The 16,117-nt window shown below is 44.9% G+C and overlaps 1 protein-coding gene across 1 annotated transcript; it reads left to right on the top strand.

The window, feature by feature from the left end:
• The first annotated feature begins 308 nt into the window (after window positions 1-308).
• On the top strand, window positions 309-15,487 carry LOC102233780 (ATP-binding cassette sub-family G member 1-like). Its single transcript, XM_014472208.2, has 15 exons — window positions 309-371; window positions 1,438-1,705; window positions 8,583-8,700; window positions 8,801-8,933; window positions 9,773-9,823; window positions 9,911-10,056; window positions 10,274-10,397; window positions 10,921-11,035; window positions 11,927-12,063; window positions 12,143-12,244; window positions 13,038-13,206; window positions 13,299-13,399; window positions 13,740-13,898; window positions 13,978-14,096; window positions 14,985-15,487. Exons 1-15 carry the CDS (start codon window positions 309-311, stop codon window positions 15,211-15,213), a joined length of 2,034 nt encoding a protein of 677 aa, XP_014327694.2. The 3' UTR covers window positions 15,214-15,487.
• The last annotated feature ends 630 nt before the right edge of the window (window positions 15,488-16,117 follow it).

Genomic DNA, 16,117 nt, shown 5'->3' on the forward strand with positions numbered 1-16,117 from the left:
TTATTATTTTACCTGATGCGTGTGCATTAGCCCCCGATGCTAATGCTGCTCTTGGCAGCTGCCCACATCAAAAACCACCATTTGCTTCAGCATTGAAATTAAATTAGCTTCCAGCTCTTTTAGGATAGATATTCATAAAAATCCTAAACAATAATCAGTATTCTGTATTTTCACATGGACCTGTATGAGTGGGTGTGGCCTTAGGCTACGGGGCGGGGCTATAGCTCAGGGGGCGGAGACTTTTCCCAGCGCCGGGCCGATGGGAGTTTCCTCAGAGTTCAGCTTCACAGAGCTGCAGTCTGTCTGCCATGGCCTGTCTGATGGCCGCCTGGTCTGTGCACAATCCCACTGTGACCAACTCCATCATCATGGTGAGTGCAATACACACACACACACACACACACACACACACACACACTGCATGTGAAAACAGAACCTGACTTCAGTTCTCGGAGAGTTTCTGTCTCATATTGACAGTTTAGTCGCTCAGTTCCTCAGACAGGTGGAAACAAATATGAGACAGAATCTGATTTTGCTTTTTCTTATTAATATTATTTTAGAAATGCAAATAATTTCTAATAATCAGGATATAGAGCAGTCAGACTGAACAGTTTGAGTTGTTGCTTCAGTGGTGGACAGGAGGTTCCTCTGGCAGACTGAGCGCGCTCAGTGGCTCATGAACAGGTAGACCCACCAGAGGACAGGTGTCCACTGTCCACCACCTGAACACTACAACACAAAGAAACACAAATTAAGACTTTAACCTGAACTGAAACATCAGCAGGTAGGGGTAGTTGCTTTTGAGTCGTTAAATCTGGTTTTATATTAACTCCCAGTCTCTGATTTATCTGTTTTGTGCTTTTTCTAAAAGTTTCGGGCGTCATCCTCACAGTGTGCAATATAAATCTGACCACTAGAGGCAGTGTCAAGGAAATGTGTTTAAAGCTCCCATAAGTGCATTAGTGTTAGTTTGCATAATTTGTCTTTTTTTAGTCTTTATCTTTGCAGAACTTCTCCACACTGCGCCCCCTAGTGCCGTCTTTCAGCAACAGCAGGGATTGATAATAAAGAGAAGAAGCTAAAGTTAATTTTTGGCTTTAAAAGAATCTTTTCCTCTATGTGCTGCGATTGTTTTCCAGGTGTATGTGTGATGTTTAGTGCTGATTCAGGGCAGCAATCAGCTCAGTCTGTCCAGCAGTAACCTCCGGGACAGATTAGAGCCTCAAAGCGTCCCGCATAAACAGGAGCCTGCTAATCTGAGCGCTCACTGCTCTTCTCCAGCTGACGCACCAACACGTCCTCATGAAGTCTGCACCAACCTCACGTTACAGTTGGAAGAATTATGTTTAAAAAAGTTGAAAGAAAACCTCTGAATTTCTTTTTAAAATGGCGGCACTGAACAAATTGAGCTTGAAAGAAACATCTTCTCACCTGCAGAACACCAACGGGCCCCCCGACCTGATGCTGGACCCCCGGACGGTGTGCGTCTGTTTGGAAGAGGAGATCAACAAGCATCCGGGGGGAACCCAGCAGACGCCGCTGCTGCAGAAACACCAGAAGAAGCTGGACGGACCCCTGAAGAAGGTGGACAACACCCTGACGGAGGCCCAGAGGTTCTCCTCGTTGCCACGGAGACCAGCCGTCAACATAGAGTTCAAAGACGTCTCTTACTCAATCAGAGAGGGACCCTGGTGGAGGAAAAAAGGTAAGAGTGAAACTGGCAGAGAAAAAAACGCAAAACTTTACTGTCATGATTTACTGACATTGTCAGGTCTGACTGTAGACCAGGGGGGGGCAACTCCAGGCCTGGAGGGCCGGTTCCTGCAACTTTCAGATGTATCTCTACTTCAACACACCTGAGTCAAATAATGAGGTCATTAGCAGAACTCTGGAGAACCTGACTGCACTGAGGAGGAGATTCAGCTGTTGGATTCAAGTGTGTTGGACCAGGGAGACGTCTAAGAGTTGCAGGACACCGAACCTCAGGACCAGGATTTCCTGCCCCTGCTGTAGACGGTAACTGTCTGGTTTGGTTCTGGTCACGTTGGGAGTGACTCCATTGGCGGTCCATTCCTCGCTGTGGTTGGCACGCCGATGATGTCATTTTGCGTGCATATTGTTGGGCGGCCAGTTTCTCTCTGTATATTTGCTCATTGCCTCGTCCAGTTGACGCCGTCAGCACTCTTCTGCCACAACCAATAAAAAGGTTTGGACCTCAAAGTTTGACCATGGATTTATCATCAACTGCTGTGGTCCCATGATTGGTTCAGATGTTTCTGTTCCAGTCAACTAATAGGAGTCTGCTGCCAATCAACCTAGCTTGACCCGGCTGGTTCCACCTCTGAGTGGTTCCTAAAAACAGGGAGGAACTGCACAGCATCTGCAAATGGAGATGAATCTGGTTAGGCCTGATTGAGGAAGAACCAGTTAATGCCACGGCCATGAAGAAGAGACTTCAGAGACTCAGTAGAACCGCCCCAGTGGTCCAAAGTCAGAGTTGATTTCTGATAGTTTATACCACAGTGGTGGAACCTCAGCAGCCTGGACTGAGATTGTCTTTAGGCACAGCGGTACCGGACAATGTTCCTCTGAGGAGATCAGCGATCCAGAAGGACCAGCTGCCGCTAAATCAGAGTTTAAACAGCAGCTGTTTGACCCCCCATGAGCAGCGTGGGGGGTTCAGGTAGCCAGTGGAGTGGAGGGACATCAGGATCCAACAGGTTCTGGATCATCTGAGGCGGCTTTGTTCACAGCAGAGACTTTGAATGCAAAATTACAGTAACAATTGGTCAGTGGAAAGAAAGACCACCAGTCCATCTACTGGTGAAGGTGGTGTTCCTTCATTAGTCTGTACTGGTCCAGAAGGGACATTTCTAAAACTTCTCAACTGGAAGGTGAAATCCTCATCAGTTGCCCAAATATGATTCAAAACGGCCACGTTTCTACTCCAAACCACGAACCAAGATCTGTAAGCTGTTCCACTCAAGCCTTTGGTGGAGACCTGACCTACAAAATGACCAGCTTGTCCTGATGAAGGGGTTTGTTCGTCTTCATGACGCCAGAAAATATGGTTTTCTCAGCAGTTTGGTCCCTGGCAGGGACTCTGGGTCAAAGGTCAAACCGACTCAGTGACTCTTGAACTGACACCAGGATGAAGAGATCATGGTTACTTTGTCTGGACGGAGGGGGGAAAGTTCATTCATGATGACCTCATGGTCTGACCTTCACCTACATCGGACCGTGCTGACCCCCACCTGTTGACCCCCGCCTGAGACAGGTACGCTTAGCGGCCCGTGGATTGGCAGGTTTAGGCCTTGGAGGTTCGGGTTAGACGGGGAGCCGTTTGCAGTTACACACTAAGAATCTAACAGCTACATTTCAGTTTATTTAGTCTGAGAGAAAAAAAATGCAGGATTTCATTTTTCACCATGTTATTCATCCATTCATAAATGTCAGAGTTGCAAACTAAATATTTAATTCACAAGCTAAATATTTAGCTTTCAAATTAAATAATTAGTTAGGAAGTTTGAAAACTAAATATTTAGTTAAAAACTAAATGTTTAAATCCGACTTAAATGTTTAGCTGTCAAGCAAAAATAGTTTAAAAACTAAATATTTAGTTAGATGTCAAAGTCAAAGTTATGGACCCGTTATAAATTGTTTAAAATCTCTTTCCTCCTTCATGTTTTCTTTTCTGAGGCTGCGTGTTTTTTCATTGTGTTTCCATTTAGCTAATTTATTTTGGTAATTTTATTCATATGCTGAATGGAAACGGAGCTTCAGAGTCTTTATGACGTTCGGTCACTGAACTGATTCATGAGCTGATGCTCAGTGAGCCCAACATGGAGCGGATGAAGATGATCTGTGTGCTTCACCTCCACCCTGACCAGGCTGGAGTTCCCTCCGTCAGAGGATCAGCCATGTTGCTCAGGTCACTGCCGTCACCTCGCTCGGTTAAACCTCGTGGGAAAGCAACCAACCCGAGGCCTTCAGCCAGGACCTACCTGGAGTCTGACCCGACCCGACAGTCCGTCAGCATCCAGCTCCTCGCTACGCTTCAACCAGATCAGATTGCATCATGGGAGCCTGCTAACGCAGTGAGAGGAATTAGATCAAACAAGAAAAGCAGATTGAAGCCGTTCAGTCCATGTTGGCCACACTTCCAATCACAATAACCAATAAATCAATGAATCTCGTCACAGATTCAAACAAGCTCAATAATTTATATTAGCATGATTTATGATTTATGTCTCTTTCTACCAAGAACTGGTTGAAACGTCTTCAGCCTGTTTTGGTTCCGTCTTTTGACGGGACCAAAACAGTTCAGAGTCCGAAAGCAACTGGGTTGATTTTCAGTCTAGGTTTAAAGGAACTCTGTGTTTCGGCTGTTTTGAAGTTTTCTGGAAGTTTGTTCCAGATTTGTGGCGCATAGAAGCTGAAAGCTGCTTCCATGTGTGAGATTTGATCTCAGTTACAGAATCTATAAGGAAAAACCTTAAAGCATTTCAACCAATATTGTGTTTTAAAACTCAACACAAAGTTTCCTGGCTCTGGTTCTGCTGGAGGCTCTTCCTGTTGAACAGGAGTTGTTCTTTCCACTGTCACCCTGTGCTTGTTTAGAGGAGGAAAGCTGTAAATCAGACAGATTCTGCAGGTAAATAACTTGACAGCACTGCACTAGAAGCAGGAACAAACGGGGATCAGTCTCTGATTGGATTGAATTATTTTGATCTGATTACCTGGACCGGTCGCCACCAGAACCGTCTTACTGGAATCTGCTCCACCTCCAGATCCACAGCAGCCGTGATCTGATTATGTCCAGTTATTGTTGTTTGGATGATATTAGACTCTTGATCTGTGGTCCAACAACAAACTACAACCAGTGGTGCAAAAAGTGGGCGCAAATGGGCGCTGTGCTTGAAGGGGTGCCAAAACGGGGGTGGGAAAATTATTCCTAATCTGCATTTTCAGGGAACAATCAGAGATCGGTGGATTTCTGGTCTGTTTCATAGTAACACTGAAGCTGAGCTCAGGAAACATGGAGAACCAGCAGGAGACGAAGACGCCACCAGCAGCGGTTTGTTATTGTCCCAGTCCCACTTTGTTGGTGTGTTCCTGCTGGATTAACAGGCTGTAATCTGTTAATCTCACTCAGCATCTCCTGCTGGAAATAGCTGCAGGTCAGATTAAGAAGCTCTGCCACACACAGCTGAGAGGAATTTCTCTGTGATGAAGGAAAACAACAATCTGATGAGTCTGCAGAGAACCAGAAACCGCTAAATTGATCCAACTGTCAGATTATAATCTGAGTGGGCTTTATTAAGCCTTCTGGTTATTAACAAGCTCACCACCAGAAGAAGAAGACTCTTTCTGAGCAGTGGTGACTCTAAAACCCAGAATGTGAACAGAAACGTTGGGATTGTGTTTCATCTTTTCAGAGCAGAACAAAGCAGCGCAGAGCGTCCCGATCTGAGCAGCGATACGCCGCTTCACCCGCCTGCACGGCTTTCAGCCGCATTTCAAACCCCGATGCTTTCACCGATCCAGAAAGATTACAGAACTTAAGACAACCGAGATTTTTACAGGAATTACATCACTGCAGTTTTTTATTTGGTTTAAAGAGCAGAATTATGTTTTCCAGCCACAAAGTGCAACTTCATAATACAATCGAGTAACTACATCACCTGAAAATTCTGTATATATCAAATATGACTTAAGAGAAATTTTACTTCCTGATTTAATGCCTTGAAATTTGGCCTCTGTCTCTTTAAAAACTCCTGCTCTTTCTGAAGCTCCGCCTCCCAACATGGCCGCTCTATTAACCCTAACAACGTTTTTACCAGCAACGCTAAGCTCAACAGTTCCACCAAGTGTTTTCTAATAATGTGCTAATGTTTGCTAATTGCTGCTGGCTAGTCTGTAGGAGATAAGTGGGGGAGGAGCTGTGTCTAGAAGGCGGGGCTAGGTCCACTCAGGCGTTTTGTACATCTGAATGGTTAGTCCTAACTGAGCTGGAATATAAATGTCTAAGTTCTTGCAGGTCGAAGTGGTTAAATATGGAAGTTAAAGAGAAACAGAGATTCAGACTCTTTTGGAAGCAGAACTGGCAACGTGGACGATGTCAATATGGCAACCAGGGAGCTGAATAACTCTGTTCCTGCACATTAACAGAGTAAATGTATTGATGTGACTTACTTTGACTTGCTATGTAAACAAGTCAAATTTACTAACTTATGAATAAAACATCCTGTTAAAAAGTGCAAGTCACTTCTGAGTTACAGACTCTGTCATTACATTTTATTCACGTCTGTAAAGTTTAAAGTAATCAGAAGGTCAAATTCTTAGTAAAAAAATATGAATAATAATTTTAGGACTTTTTAAGTCAAAACGCTTCATACAACATTCAGTGATTCTCTCATTCACACAGACATTCCCATGCTGATTATTGTAAGCTACATTGTAGCCACAGCTGCTCTGGGTCAGGCTGACAGCAGCACAACGTCTCTGATCGCCACGGTTTCTCCCTCGTCATCTTTCTGGTCTCGCCCTCATCTGGTCTGGTCTCTGTCTTCTTGGTCTTACTCTTGTATTAGCTTTGCTTCTTTCTCTTGTCGGGTGTTTGTAGTTCAGAGTCCAATTGGACCTGCTGAATCACCTGGATGACCCCTGATTTGACCCCTGTTCTGGCAGCCTGAGCTGCTCACTGATGATGTTTTCTGTGTTTTATACATTCAGTTGAGTGGTGGAGGTGTTGTGCAGTTTTTCCTGACAGGTTTCATGTAAATGTTCTTCACCCGTTGACCCGTTACCACGGCAACCGAACCCTGCTGAGATGCAGAGCAGCTTTGCTTTCTTCTCATGTAGAAGCAGGGATCTCTAAGTGAAGCATCTTTAGAGGAGAAATCTGAGAAAGTCGGATTGTTTCTCACAGCCTGACAGAAACATTTCTCAGAGTTTTAGGGTTTTTCTAAAAGTTGAATCTCTGATCTGCGTTCAGCAGCAGGAAACTCGTCTCACTACGAATCCCTAGCTGCTGCCCGTTTTGTTCTGTGACTCTGGAATAAAGGTCGGCACAGATCGTATTTCTCTGGAAGCAGCGGTTAAACTCTTTGTTTCTGCTGCGGGTAAACCCTCCTGGTTTCAGTGGGAACATTCCTCACCTGCTCAGGTGTGAATAAAGCTGAGACAGGCTGTTCCTCTGGTTCGATCAGTACGTCCCAAACTTTTCATGGCTTCTCTCTCATCTGCTCACATCTTCCTCAGACTGACTCAGGTCTTGATCTGAGTTTAGAACCTGACGAGACCTGAACCGGATCGGTTCTGCCCCAAACAAAACACATTCAATATTAAAATAGTCAAATAAAAAATCCGTCAAAGGTTGAGCGGCTAAAGCCTTTCCTTTGCCTACATGCCCCAGAATGCCTTGCAGTTCTGGATGGAAGTTTAGTGAAATTATCAACATTCTATCATGTGTATTTCTATTGACCACAGCTCTGTCCTGATAGATATTGTCATTGTTTTATGGTCCAGTCCTACTAGGAACAGCACCTTACGTAGGGTGCATCCACACCGGTTCTGTTTACTTCGCTTTAATCCAACTCCAGTCCGTTTGCCTAGAAAGTCCAGTTTGTTTGGGGAAGTGTGAATTCATAATCGAACCGATTCACTGAACTCTGGTCCTCCAGACCTCGGTTTGGGTTCGGTTAAAGTGAACTCTGGTTCGGTTTGAATGCAAATGAACCAAATGGAGTAGAGACCGCTCCAAAAGCAGGAAGTGGACTACAGCACAGGGCATTCTGGGTAAATTAAAGCAAAACAAATGTGCTAGCCTAGCGCTAGCAGGCTTTAGCCAAAGACTAAAGAGAAATCCTCCAGCCGCTAAAATCTGACGCCTCCATCTTGTTTCCATCTGGTGAAACAGGAAGTTGCTCTCAGCGTCTTCAGAGGTTTTTGTGTCGTTTCCTTCAGTAGTTCTTGGTGCAGCGCCCCCACAGGCCAACAGCCAATCAGAGGATGGTTGGAGTAGAGAGGAAGTACTCTGTAGTACCACGATAGTACAGGGTGTAGTACTCTCTGTTTTATGGGTTTTGTACCAGTTGTAGCATGGTGCGCAGGTTCTGGTGCTGCTGCAGAGGTTACTGTCGGCCAGCAGAGATTTAATCCCGTTCTCAGATTAAACATGATAATCCCATTAAGGAGTGTTTAGACTCCATCAGCAGATAAACTGCAGAGGTTACTGAAGATCATCTTCATCGTTGTTCTGTTCAGGGTTTTAGATTAATGAGATGGATGGATTGATAGAAGGATTGATTGATTGATTGACTGACTGGGTTCTGAAATGAACTTTTCTGTTTATTTTTGTGCGTTTTCACCTTTAACCCCACCAGTTGTCTGGTTCTGGTTCAGATATTCTCCTCTCCGTCTCATAAGCCCTCCAGCCAATCAGAGCTCGGCTGGTGGAGTGGAACCGCTGAGCCCAGTCAGAGGGGAAGCGGTGTGAAACCGGAGCCCGGCCTGCAGGACAAAGAGCCGCTCTGGGTGCTGCTGGGAACCGGCAGACTCATTGTTTCGCCTCGTTTCAGGTTACAAAACTCTGCTCAAAGCCATCTCTGGGAAATTCACCAGCGGGGACCTGGTGGCCATCATGGGGCCCTCAGGAGCCGGGAAGTCCACGCTCATGAATATCTTGGCGGGGTACAGGTGAGCGGAAGGCTCTTCATCCACACGCCCCGTGGCGGTCCGAGTTTTCCCGAAGCGTTTCAGAACAACGTAACCCAGACTCACTGAGTCCTTCCAACAGGGAGACGGGGATGAAGGGCGAGATCCTGATCAACGGTCAACCCAGAGACCTGCGCTCTTTCCGGAAGGTTTCCTGCTACATCATGCAGGACGACATGCTGCTGCCGCATCTCACCGTGCAGGAGGCCATGATGGTAGGAGCAACCACAGCCACAGCTTCCCCAGTCACAAAAAACCAAATCACTGAGTAAAACAGGTCAGAAAATCCCCAAAGCTGAGACTTCAAGAGATTTAGCAAAATGTGTCAACGGCAACTTGGCAGTACAGAAGCCCCGTACCTACGGGATGCCTTTGTAGAGCATTTAGCCTGTCATGAGGGAACAAATTAAGGCTTCATTTCTTAAAGTCATATTTTAATTTATAGATGTCAGTTTCACACTAAACGTTTAATTAGCAAGTTAAATATTTAGTTTACAATCTAAACATTTATCTTCAAATGTTTAGCCTCAAACTAAATACTTAGTTAGCGAGCAATATTTAGCTTGCTAACCATATTTTTAGTTTGGAGCAAAACATTTAGTCAGAAGAATAAATTTTCAGTATTTGGTTTGTATATGAAATATTTAGCTTGTCAACTAAATATGCAGTTTGGAGATAAATATTTAGTTTGAATCTGTTACATTTATAAATGAATGAACAGTGAAAATAGGATTTTCTAAAATCAGAGTCAAAATAATCCAAATTATTGCTGAATTTCTTTTTTACTGTTTTCTATTTGGAACAGGCAGAATCCTTTAATTGAGTTTTAAAGAAAGGTGCGATAAAAATCACTTTTTATGATTTATTAAAATTTTTTACTAAATTTGTATATTGGCTAATGGTGAAAAAGCTAAAACCATCCAGTTGATCTGAAATCCAACCAAACAAAAGCAAATTTCTGGTCTCAGTGATGAAGCCGGTACCGTCCCCGTCCCTCTCTGCTGACCTGAAACGGGTTTTCAGGTCTGCAGGTGAAATCTGTGTTTTTCTGCAGGTTTCAGCCAACCTGAAGCTGCAGGAAAAGGTGGAGGCTCGGAGGGAAATGGTGGGTTTCGGATTAAAACAGCTTCACTGCTCCAACTCAGCCTCAGAGTCTGAGCGGTGGGTCTGCTTCTGTTTTGGGCTCCATCAGGTCCAGGAGATCCTGACAGCTCTGGGTCTGCTGGACTGTGCTAAAACCAGAACCTCCCACCTGTCCGGAGGCCAGAGGAAGAGGCTGGCCATCGCTCTGGAGCTCGTCAACAATCCTCCGGTGATGTTCTTCGACGAACCCACCAGGTGAGCGGAAGGTTCCTCCGATGGATTTATTAATTCATCTTATTAATTTCCTATTTATTTTGAATTTCCAGTTTTTATGGTTGGTTAAATTATTTGTGAGCGTCCATCTGGTTCTGTTGATTTCTTTGAGCAGAAGCTTGAACTGCTTGGACCATGAGGAACTTCAGATCGTCTTTTTTAACGCTGACCTTCGTTCCTGTGTCTGTCTGCGTTCCAGCGGTTTGGACAGTTCGTCTTGTTTCCAAGTCGTCTCTCTTCTCAAAGCTCTGGCTCGAGGAGGACGGACGGTCATCTGCACCATCCACCAACCCAGCGCCAAACTCTTTGAGCTGTTTGACAAGGCAAGATGAGGAGGACAAACTCAATACACCATTTAGATGCAGAAACTAAGACCCAACACTTCCCTAAGTCCAGCGCTGCTTTAAGAACCAACATTCTTCTGAGAACCAACACCACCTTCACACCCAATATGTCCCCAAGACCCAACACTTCCCTAAAAGCTAATACTTTCCTGAGACCTAACACCAGCCTAAGTTGCAACACCACTTTCAGACCCAACAGCACTCTAATGCCCAACACCAAACAGAGAAAAGAGGGAAAACAATGTTTAGATTAGGTTAGGGAAGGAGCCAGACGCTGTTCTATAACTCACAGTTTGGTCCACTAGGTGGTGCCACCAACTTCCTTCATCTGCTTTATTGGACAAATGTGTCTTTTTTTTAAGTTTTGCATCAAATGACCAAAAAACTCTGAGTTTGGTGAACATAAATAAAACACATTTCATTGAGTATCTAAATATTGTTTATGAACTGATTTGCTTTGGGTAGAGGTTCTGACCTGCCTGACTCTGTCTGTGTGTTGCAGCTCTACGTGCTGAGTCAGGGTCAGTGCATCTACAGGGGGAAGGTGTCCAGTCTGGTTCCGTACCTGCAGGAGCTCGGACTGAACTGTCCGACCTACCACAACCCGGCCGACTTCAGTGAGAACACCAACACAGTCACAGCATGAATCCCTTTCCAAGACAGCAGAAAGTGAAATCTCAGTTTGGACCTGAGGGGAAAGAATCAGAACAGTTCTGGCCTGCTGTCCGATACTTTGTTTACCTAGGAGGCAAGGTGTTGTTCACCTCAGATAAACCTTTTGGCAGGTATTGGAAAGCAAACCTTGATGTTCTTCTAACTTTAAGAATTTTGTCCTCGAATACTGAGGTGCCTGGGTGGAAGACATCTTGCTGGTAGCTAAAGTACAAAAACTCTGGTTGCAGAAATCTACCGTGGTTTTCTGACGGTAGAACCGTGAATGTTGTCTTGCTTGGCTTGTCTTGAGTTTTGAATAGAGGTTGGCTTTGGCCTGGCAGGTTGGGATGGTCTTACTGTCTTTACCTCTGGTGGGATCTCCATTCTCAACCCTCTGCTCCTACAGCAGCTGCCTGAGATACTTAACATATCTGAGGAGTTCAGCACAGAATACCCCCTTCTCCTCACTAAAGGAAGTCGGTTCAGATGTTTCTGCTAAAGGTTCCCTAACTAGCAGCTGTTTCTGGACATGTCCTACAAGTCAGAGGCTTTGGGAAGGACAGGCTGGAGAATGCAGAGGCAGGTTTGATCATCTCTGATTAGAAAATTCAGACCTGATTTTAAACCAAAATCACTCCAAATGCTTTCTGCAGCAAGATAGTCATTGGCTAACCAGAGCTACTCCATGTAGCTAGTGGTGGACACACCTCTGCTAATCCACCAATAACAGAGATCATTTTTAGTTTACTGCTTTAGCATTTTTGCTAACTTAGAAAACATTTAGCCCTCTTAGCTTCCCCTAAAATTACTTTTTCCAAATAATTAAAACATTAACTTACTTGTCTTCTGTGCAGTCATGGAGGTGGCGTCCGGGGAGTACGGGGACCAGATGGTGAGACTGGTGAAGGCGGTTCAGGACAGGAAGTCTGAGGAAGAGCATCAGACGGAGCTGAACGGAGACGCCAACCTGCATCCGCTCCTCTGGCAGGAGGTAGAAACCAAAGGAGAGGAATAATCAGGCGGTAGAATAAGATCAGATTCTCTCAGCTCAGTGTTTCTGCTCCTGACAGGAGAGTTCTCCGTCTGAAGGTTGCCACAGCTTCTCAGCCAGCTGCAAGACTCAGTTCTCCATCCTGTTCAGACGGACGTTCCTCAGCATCCTCCGCGACTCGGTGAGGAAACTTCCCACCGACTCAGATTTTACGATGGTCTAGCTTTTACTTAAATTAGCATTTAGGAAAGGAGAACAAAGAGGTTCCTCCTTCTGAATATAAAACAAAAACCTGAGTTTTCATTTTTCCTTTAACAGGAATTAATAGTTTAAAGGAGCACTATTATGTAAGATCAACTTTTCTTTTAGTTTTCCATCATGTTATTATGTTTTTCCCTCAACAAAGATAAACCTGGAGTGTTGCCTTGATTCTTTCATGCATGTTTGAGAAAACCTTTAATCCTTCAGACTAGCCACCAGCAATTAGCAAACAGCTGCTGAACTCGTTATAGGAGCTACTGCTCAGTGAAACGCTGGGAAAACGTTGGTGAAGGGTTAATAGAGAAGCCATGTTGGGAGGCGGAGCTTCAGAAAGAGCAGGAGCTTCTTAAAGAGACAGAGACCCAAGTTCAGGGCATTAAATCAGGAAGTAAATTTTTAAGTCATTTGATATATAAATAATAATTTGATATATATGAAACAGTTTTATAACAACTAATTATTATAATGGAAATCATAATGCTGCCCCTTTGACCTTTTAATGTTTGATGATAATCCAGGATAAATGTCCCAACATCAGTGGAAAATGACAGAAAATAATTTGCAGGTTTATTTTTATACATCCATAAATTCTGTTGTTTTAACACGTTCAAAAGCATCTGGACTCAACAGCAGCTGCTTCACATTTCATGTTATGGAGATTTTCAGTATTATGACTGGGTGATTGTGCCTGGTGTCTGTGATTGGCTGAGCAGGTGCTGACCCACCTCAGGATCTCCTCTCACATCGGGATCGGAGTTCTGATCGGCCTCCTGTACCTGGGCATCGGCAACGAAGCCAAGAAGGTCCTGAGCAACTCGGGCTTCCTCTTCTTCTCCATGCTGTTCCTCATGTTCGCAGCTCTCATGCCCACAGTGCTCACCTGTGAGTCGCCGGGTCCAAACTGCAGAAGAAGAACCAGAGAAACCAGGAGCAGCAGGTTCTTATCCTCCTTGTTTCTGTCTTCTCATGCTCAGTTCCTCTGGAGTTGGGCGTTTTCCTGAGGGAGCACCTGAACTACTGGTACAGTTTGAAGGCGTACTACCTGGCGAAGACCATGGCCGACCTCCCCTTCCAGGTAACTCACAGCAGCAGACGGTCATCTAGGTGTTTCACAACCTGACCTGAAAAACCAACAAACGCCTTTTCTTCCAATCCCTTTGGTTTTCCAATAATATAAGCCAGTGCTTCTACAAATTTGGTGTTAATGAGCTCTGCTGTGTTTGTGCCGCTTTCATTTTAATGAAAGGCTTCCAGAGGTCAAAGCCATACAAGCAAAAACTTTTGCTGCACAAACGTCTGACACCAGTTTCTTTAGATTTGAAGGAGGGGGAGCAGCTTCACTCAGGTCACGCAGAGAAAGTCTGGATATTTTAGGTAACTGAACGTCCTGAATAAATGGGTGGTCTTCCTGGCAGGTGGTCTTCCCGGTGGTCTACTGCAGCATCGTTTACTGGATGACGGCTCAGCCTCCGGACGCCGGCCGGTTCTTCCTCTTCCTGTCTCTGGGCGTCCTGACGTCTTTGGTGGCTCAGAGTCTGGGTCTGCTGATCGGCGCCGCCTCCACCTCCCTGCAGGTCGCTTCTCCGCCCTCCTCTCTGCGCCGTTTGGTGCGTTTCCATGGAGACCGTGCTCAGGTGTGCTCGTTTACTGCAGGTGGCGACGTTTGTGGGACCCGTCACGGCGATCCCGGTCCTGTTGTTCTCCGGGTTCTTCGTCAGCTTTGACACCATCCCCTGGTACCTGCAGTGGATGTCCTACATCTCCTACGTCAGGTGGGGGCGCTGTTGACAGGAAGACAAAAATAACTTTCTGTCAATATTTCATCAAATGATGAGGGATGAGAGGCGATGATTTCTGTTTCTGCTGGTGGGTTCTGATCACTGATAGACTTATTACTGGAACGGACGTCACGTGACTATCATTACATATGTGGCATTGTTTTGCCTCTTCTTTTCCTTGCCATCCATAGCTGCGCTGCCGTGGTAGAACTGTTGACTAAATGAAACCTGGAGATGTAGCTGTTATTAATTTAGTGCAGTACGCCACAGCAAAGAGAAAAACAGAAACACAGTTAATAACTCAAAACCAGTCGTGTTCTTTTTTTTCTGTCCCTTTGTGTTGGCTACGCTACACACAGATCCGTTGCCATAGCAACCGATAACAGTGTCACTTCATGTTTCTGGATTCAACACCAAAAAACACTCAGACAGTTCCCACACCAAGAACAAAACATTCAGGATGTTACAGTTTTATGTTTTTAGGCTTGATTTTTATTTTATGATTACTATTAAGTGATCGCTGCGGCAGATTAGCTCATTTAAACACCTGCTGTACTGATGCTCTGTCAGAGTTGGTGTTTAGGTCGCCTTTTTTCATTTCTTATTTCTAACTGAACTAAAACACTGAACTCCACAGCACATCTATATGTTACGATTGTCAAAGTCAAGCTAGCATAGCTGACCTACGACCATCTCCCTCACTATTTTTCTGAACTAAAACTTTTTCCTGACCTTGGTTGTCGCAGTATTGACAATTAGTAACAAAGCATTGTGTTCCTTTTTCTTCTATATATCAGGCGTATAGTTAAGATTTAACGCGTTATGTTGTCAACTTGACAGCTAAAACCAAAGCTAATCGTCGTCAGTGCTGCTGTGTTTCAGGTACGGCTTTGAGGGCGCCATCTTGTCCATCTACGGTATGGACCGACCGGATCTTCACTGCGACGAAGACGACGCGTGTCACTTCCAGAAGTCCGAGGCCATCCTGAAGGAGCTGGACATGCTGGACGCCAAACTCTTCCTGGACTTCATCGTCCTCGCCATCTTCTTCTTCTCTCTGCGGATCATAGCCTACTTCGTCCTGCGCTACAAGATCAGCTCTGAGAGGTAAACCGGAACCGGAAACAGGAGGACCGGACCCGACCTGTTGGCCTGCGTTTGGACTCCGCTGAGGAGACGCTGGTCCGGTTTGGGTTCTGCAGGGACCGGAGCGGGCCTCCCGGTTTCTGAAGGTGATACTGTGCCACAGCCTGGACTCTTCAGAATAAAAGCCTCTCTGAACTGAGACAGTGATCCGGAGTTTCTCTGAGATGTTAGTGAATTGTGGGTAAGTCTGTGAACAGAGACGTGTGGACTCACACTAACTGTCTCAGAAATAAACGTGTCTCACGACCGAGTCTTCAGTCTTTCTTCTCCGTGAAGTTTTGCTCTTTTTGAAGTTTTGCTGGGTCTGGAGTTTGCTGAGCATCAGCATCTTTTCACTGGTTTGGGTTGGAATTTGTCCTCAATGTGTCCAGATCAGGTCAGGAGAACAGAGTCTCAGTCATTGGTGTCCGAAATCACCAGGTTGGACATACTGAGGGACCACAATCTGTTTGTTTTGTTTTCAGTTAAAAATCTAAAATTATTTCAGGATAAATTCTCATTTTTTACCTGCTCAGCAACAAATGACCATTTATTTTAATTAAAAAAGCCTGAAACAGGGTCTCAGACTCGTACAGTTTCCTAACTTGTTTTAATTTATTCCCAGCAACAAAAATGAGAAGTGTCTTCCAAAGCTGTTAACTGGATTTTAGCCTTTTCTAATTACTGGATGTGATTTAGTCTGCTGGACATTTGTGGCCTACTTACTGACAATAATATAAAAACACAACTAAAAACAGAAAAACACTGGATTTGTACCTACATTTTATTAAGATTTTGTTATTGAAAATCTCAAAGAATAACATCTCCATCTGCTTCAGCTCTTTCCTAAACTGAGTCAAGGGGCCACACAAATCTACTGAAAGGGCTGC

This window comes from Xiphophorus maculatus, chromosome 18 (assembly GCF_002775205.1).
Source record: "Xiphophorus maculatus strain JP 163 A chromosome 18, X_maculatus-5.0-male, whole genome shotgun sequence".
In the NCBI taxonomy this organism is placed as follows: Eukaryota; Metazoa; Chordata; class Actinopteri; order Cyprinodontiformes; family Poeciliidae; genus Xiphophorus; species Xiphophorus maculatus.

Bases quoted from the DNA above. Each gene is read 5' to 3' on its own strand.
- LOC102233780 (XM_014472208.2), top strand. From the start codon at position 309: ATGGCCTGTCTGATGGCCGCCTGGTCTGTGCACAATCCCACTGTGACC. The intron at 8,934-9,772 runs GTAGGAGCAACC...GTTTTTCTGCAG, and splicing joins CCGTGCAGGAGGCCATGATG to GTTTCAGCCAACCTGAAGCT. The intron at 9,824-9,910 runs GTGGGTTTCGGA...GGGCTCCATCAG, and splicing joins TGGAGGCTCGGAGGGAAATG to GTCCAGGAGATCCTGACAGC.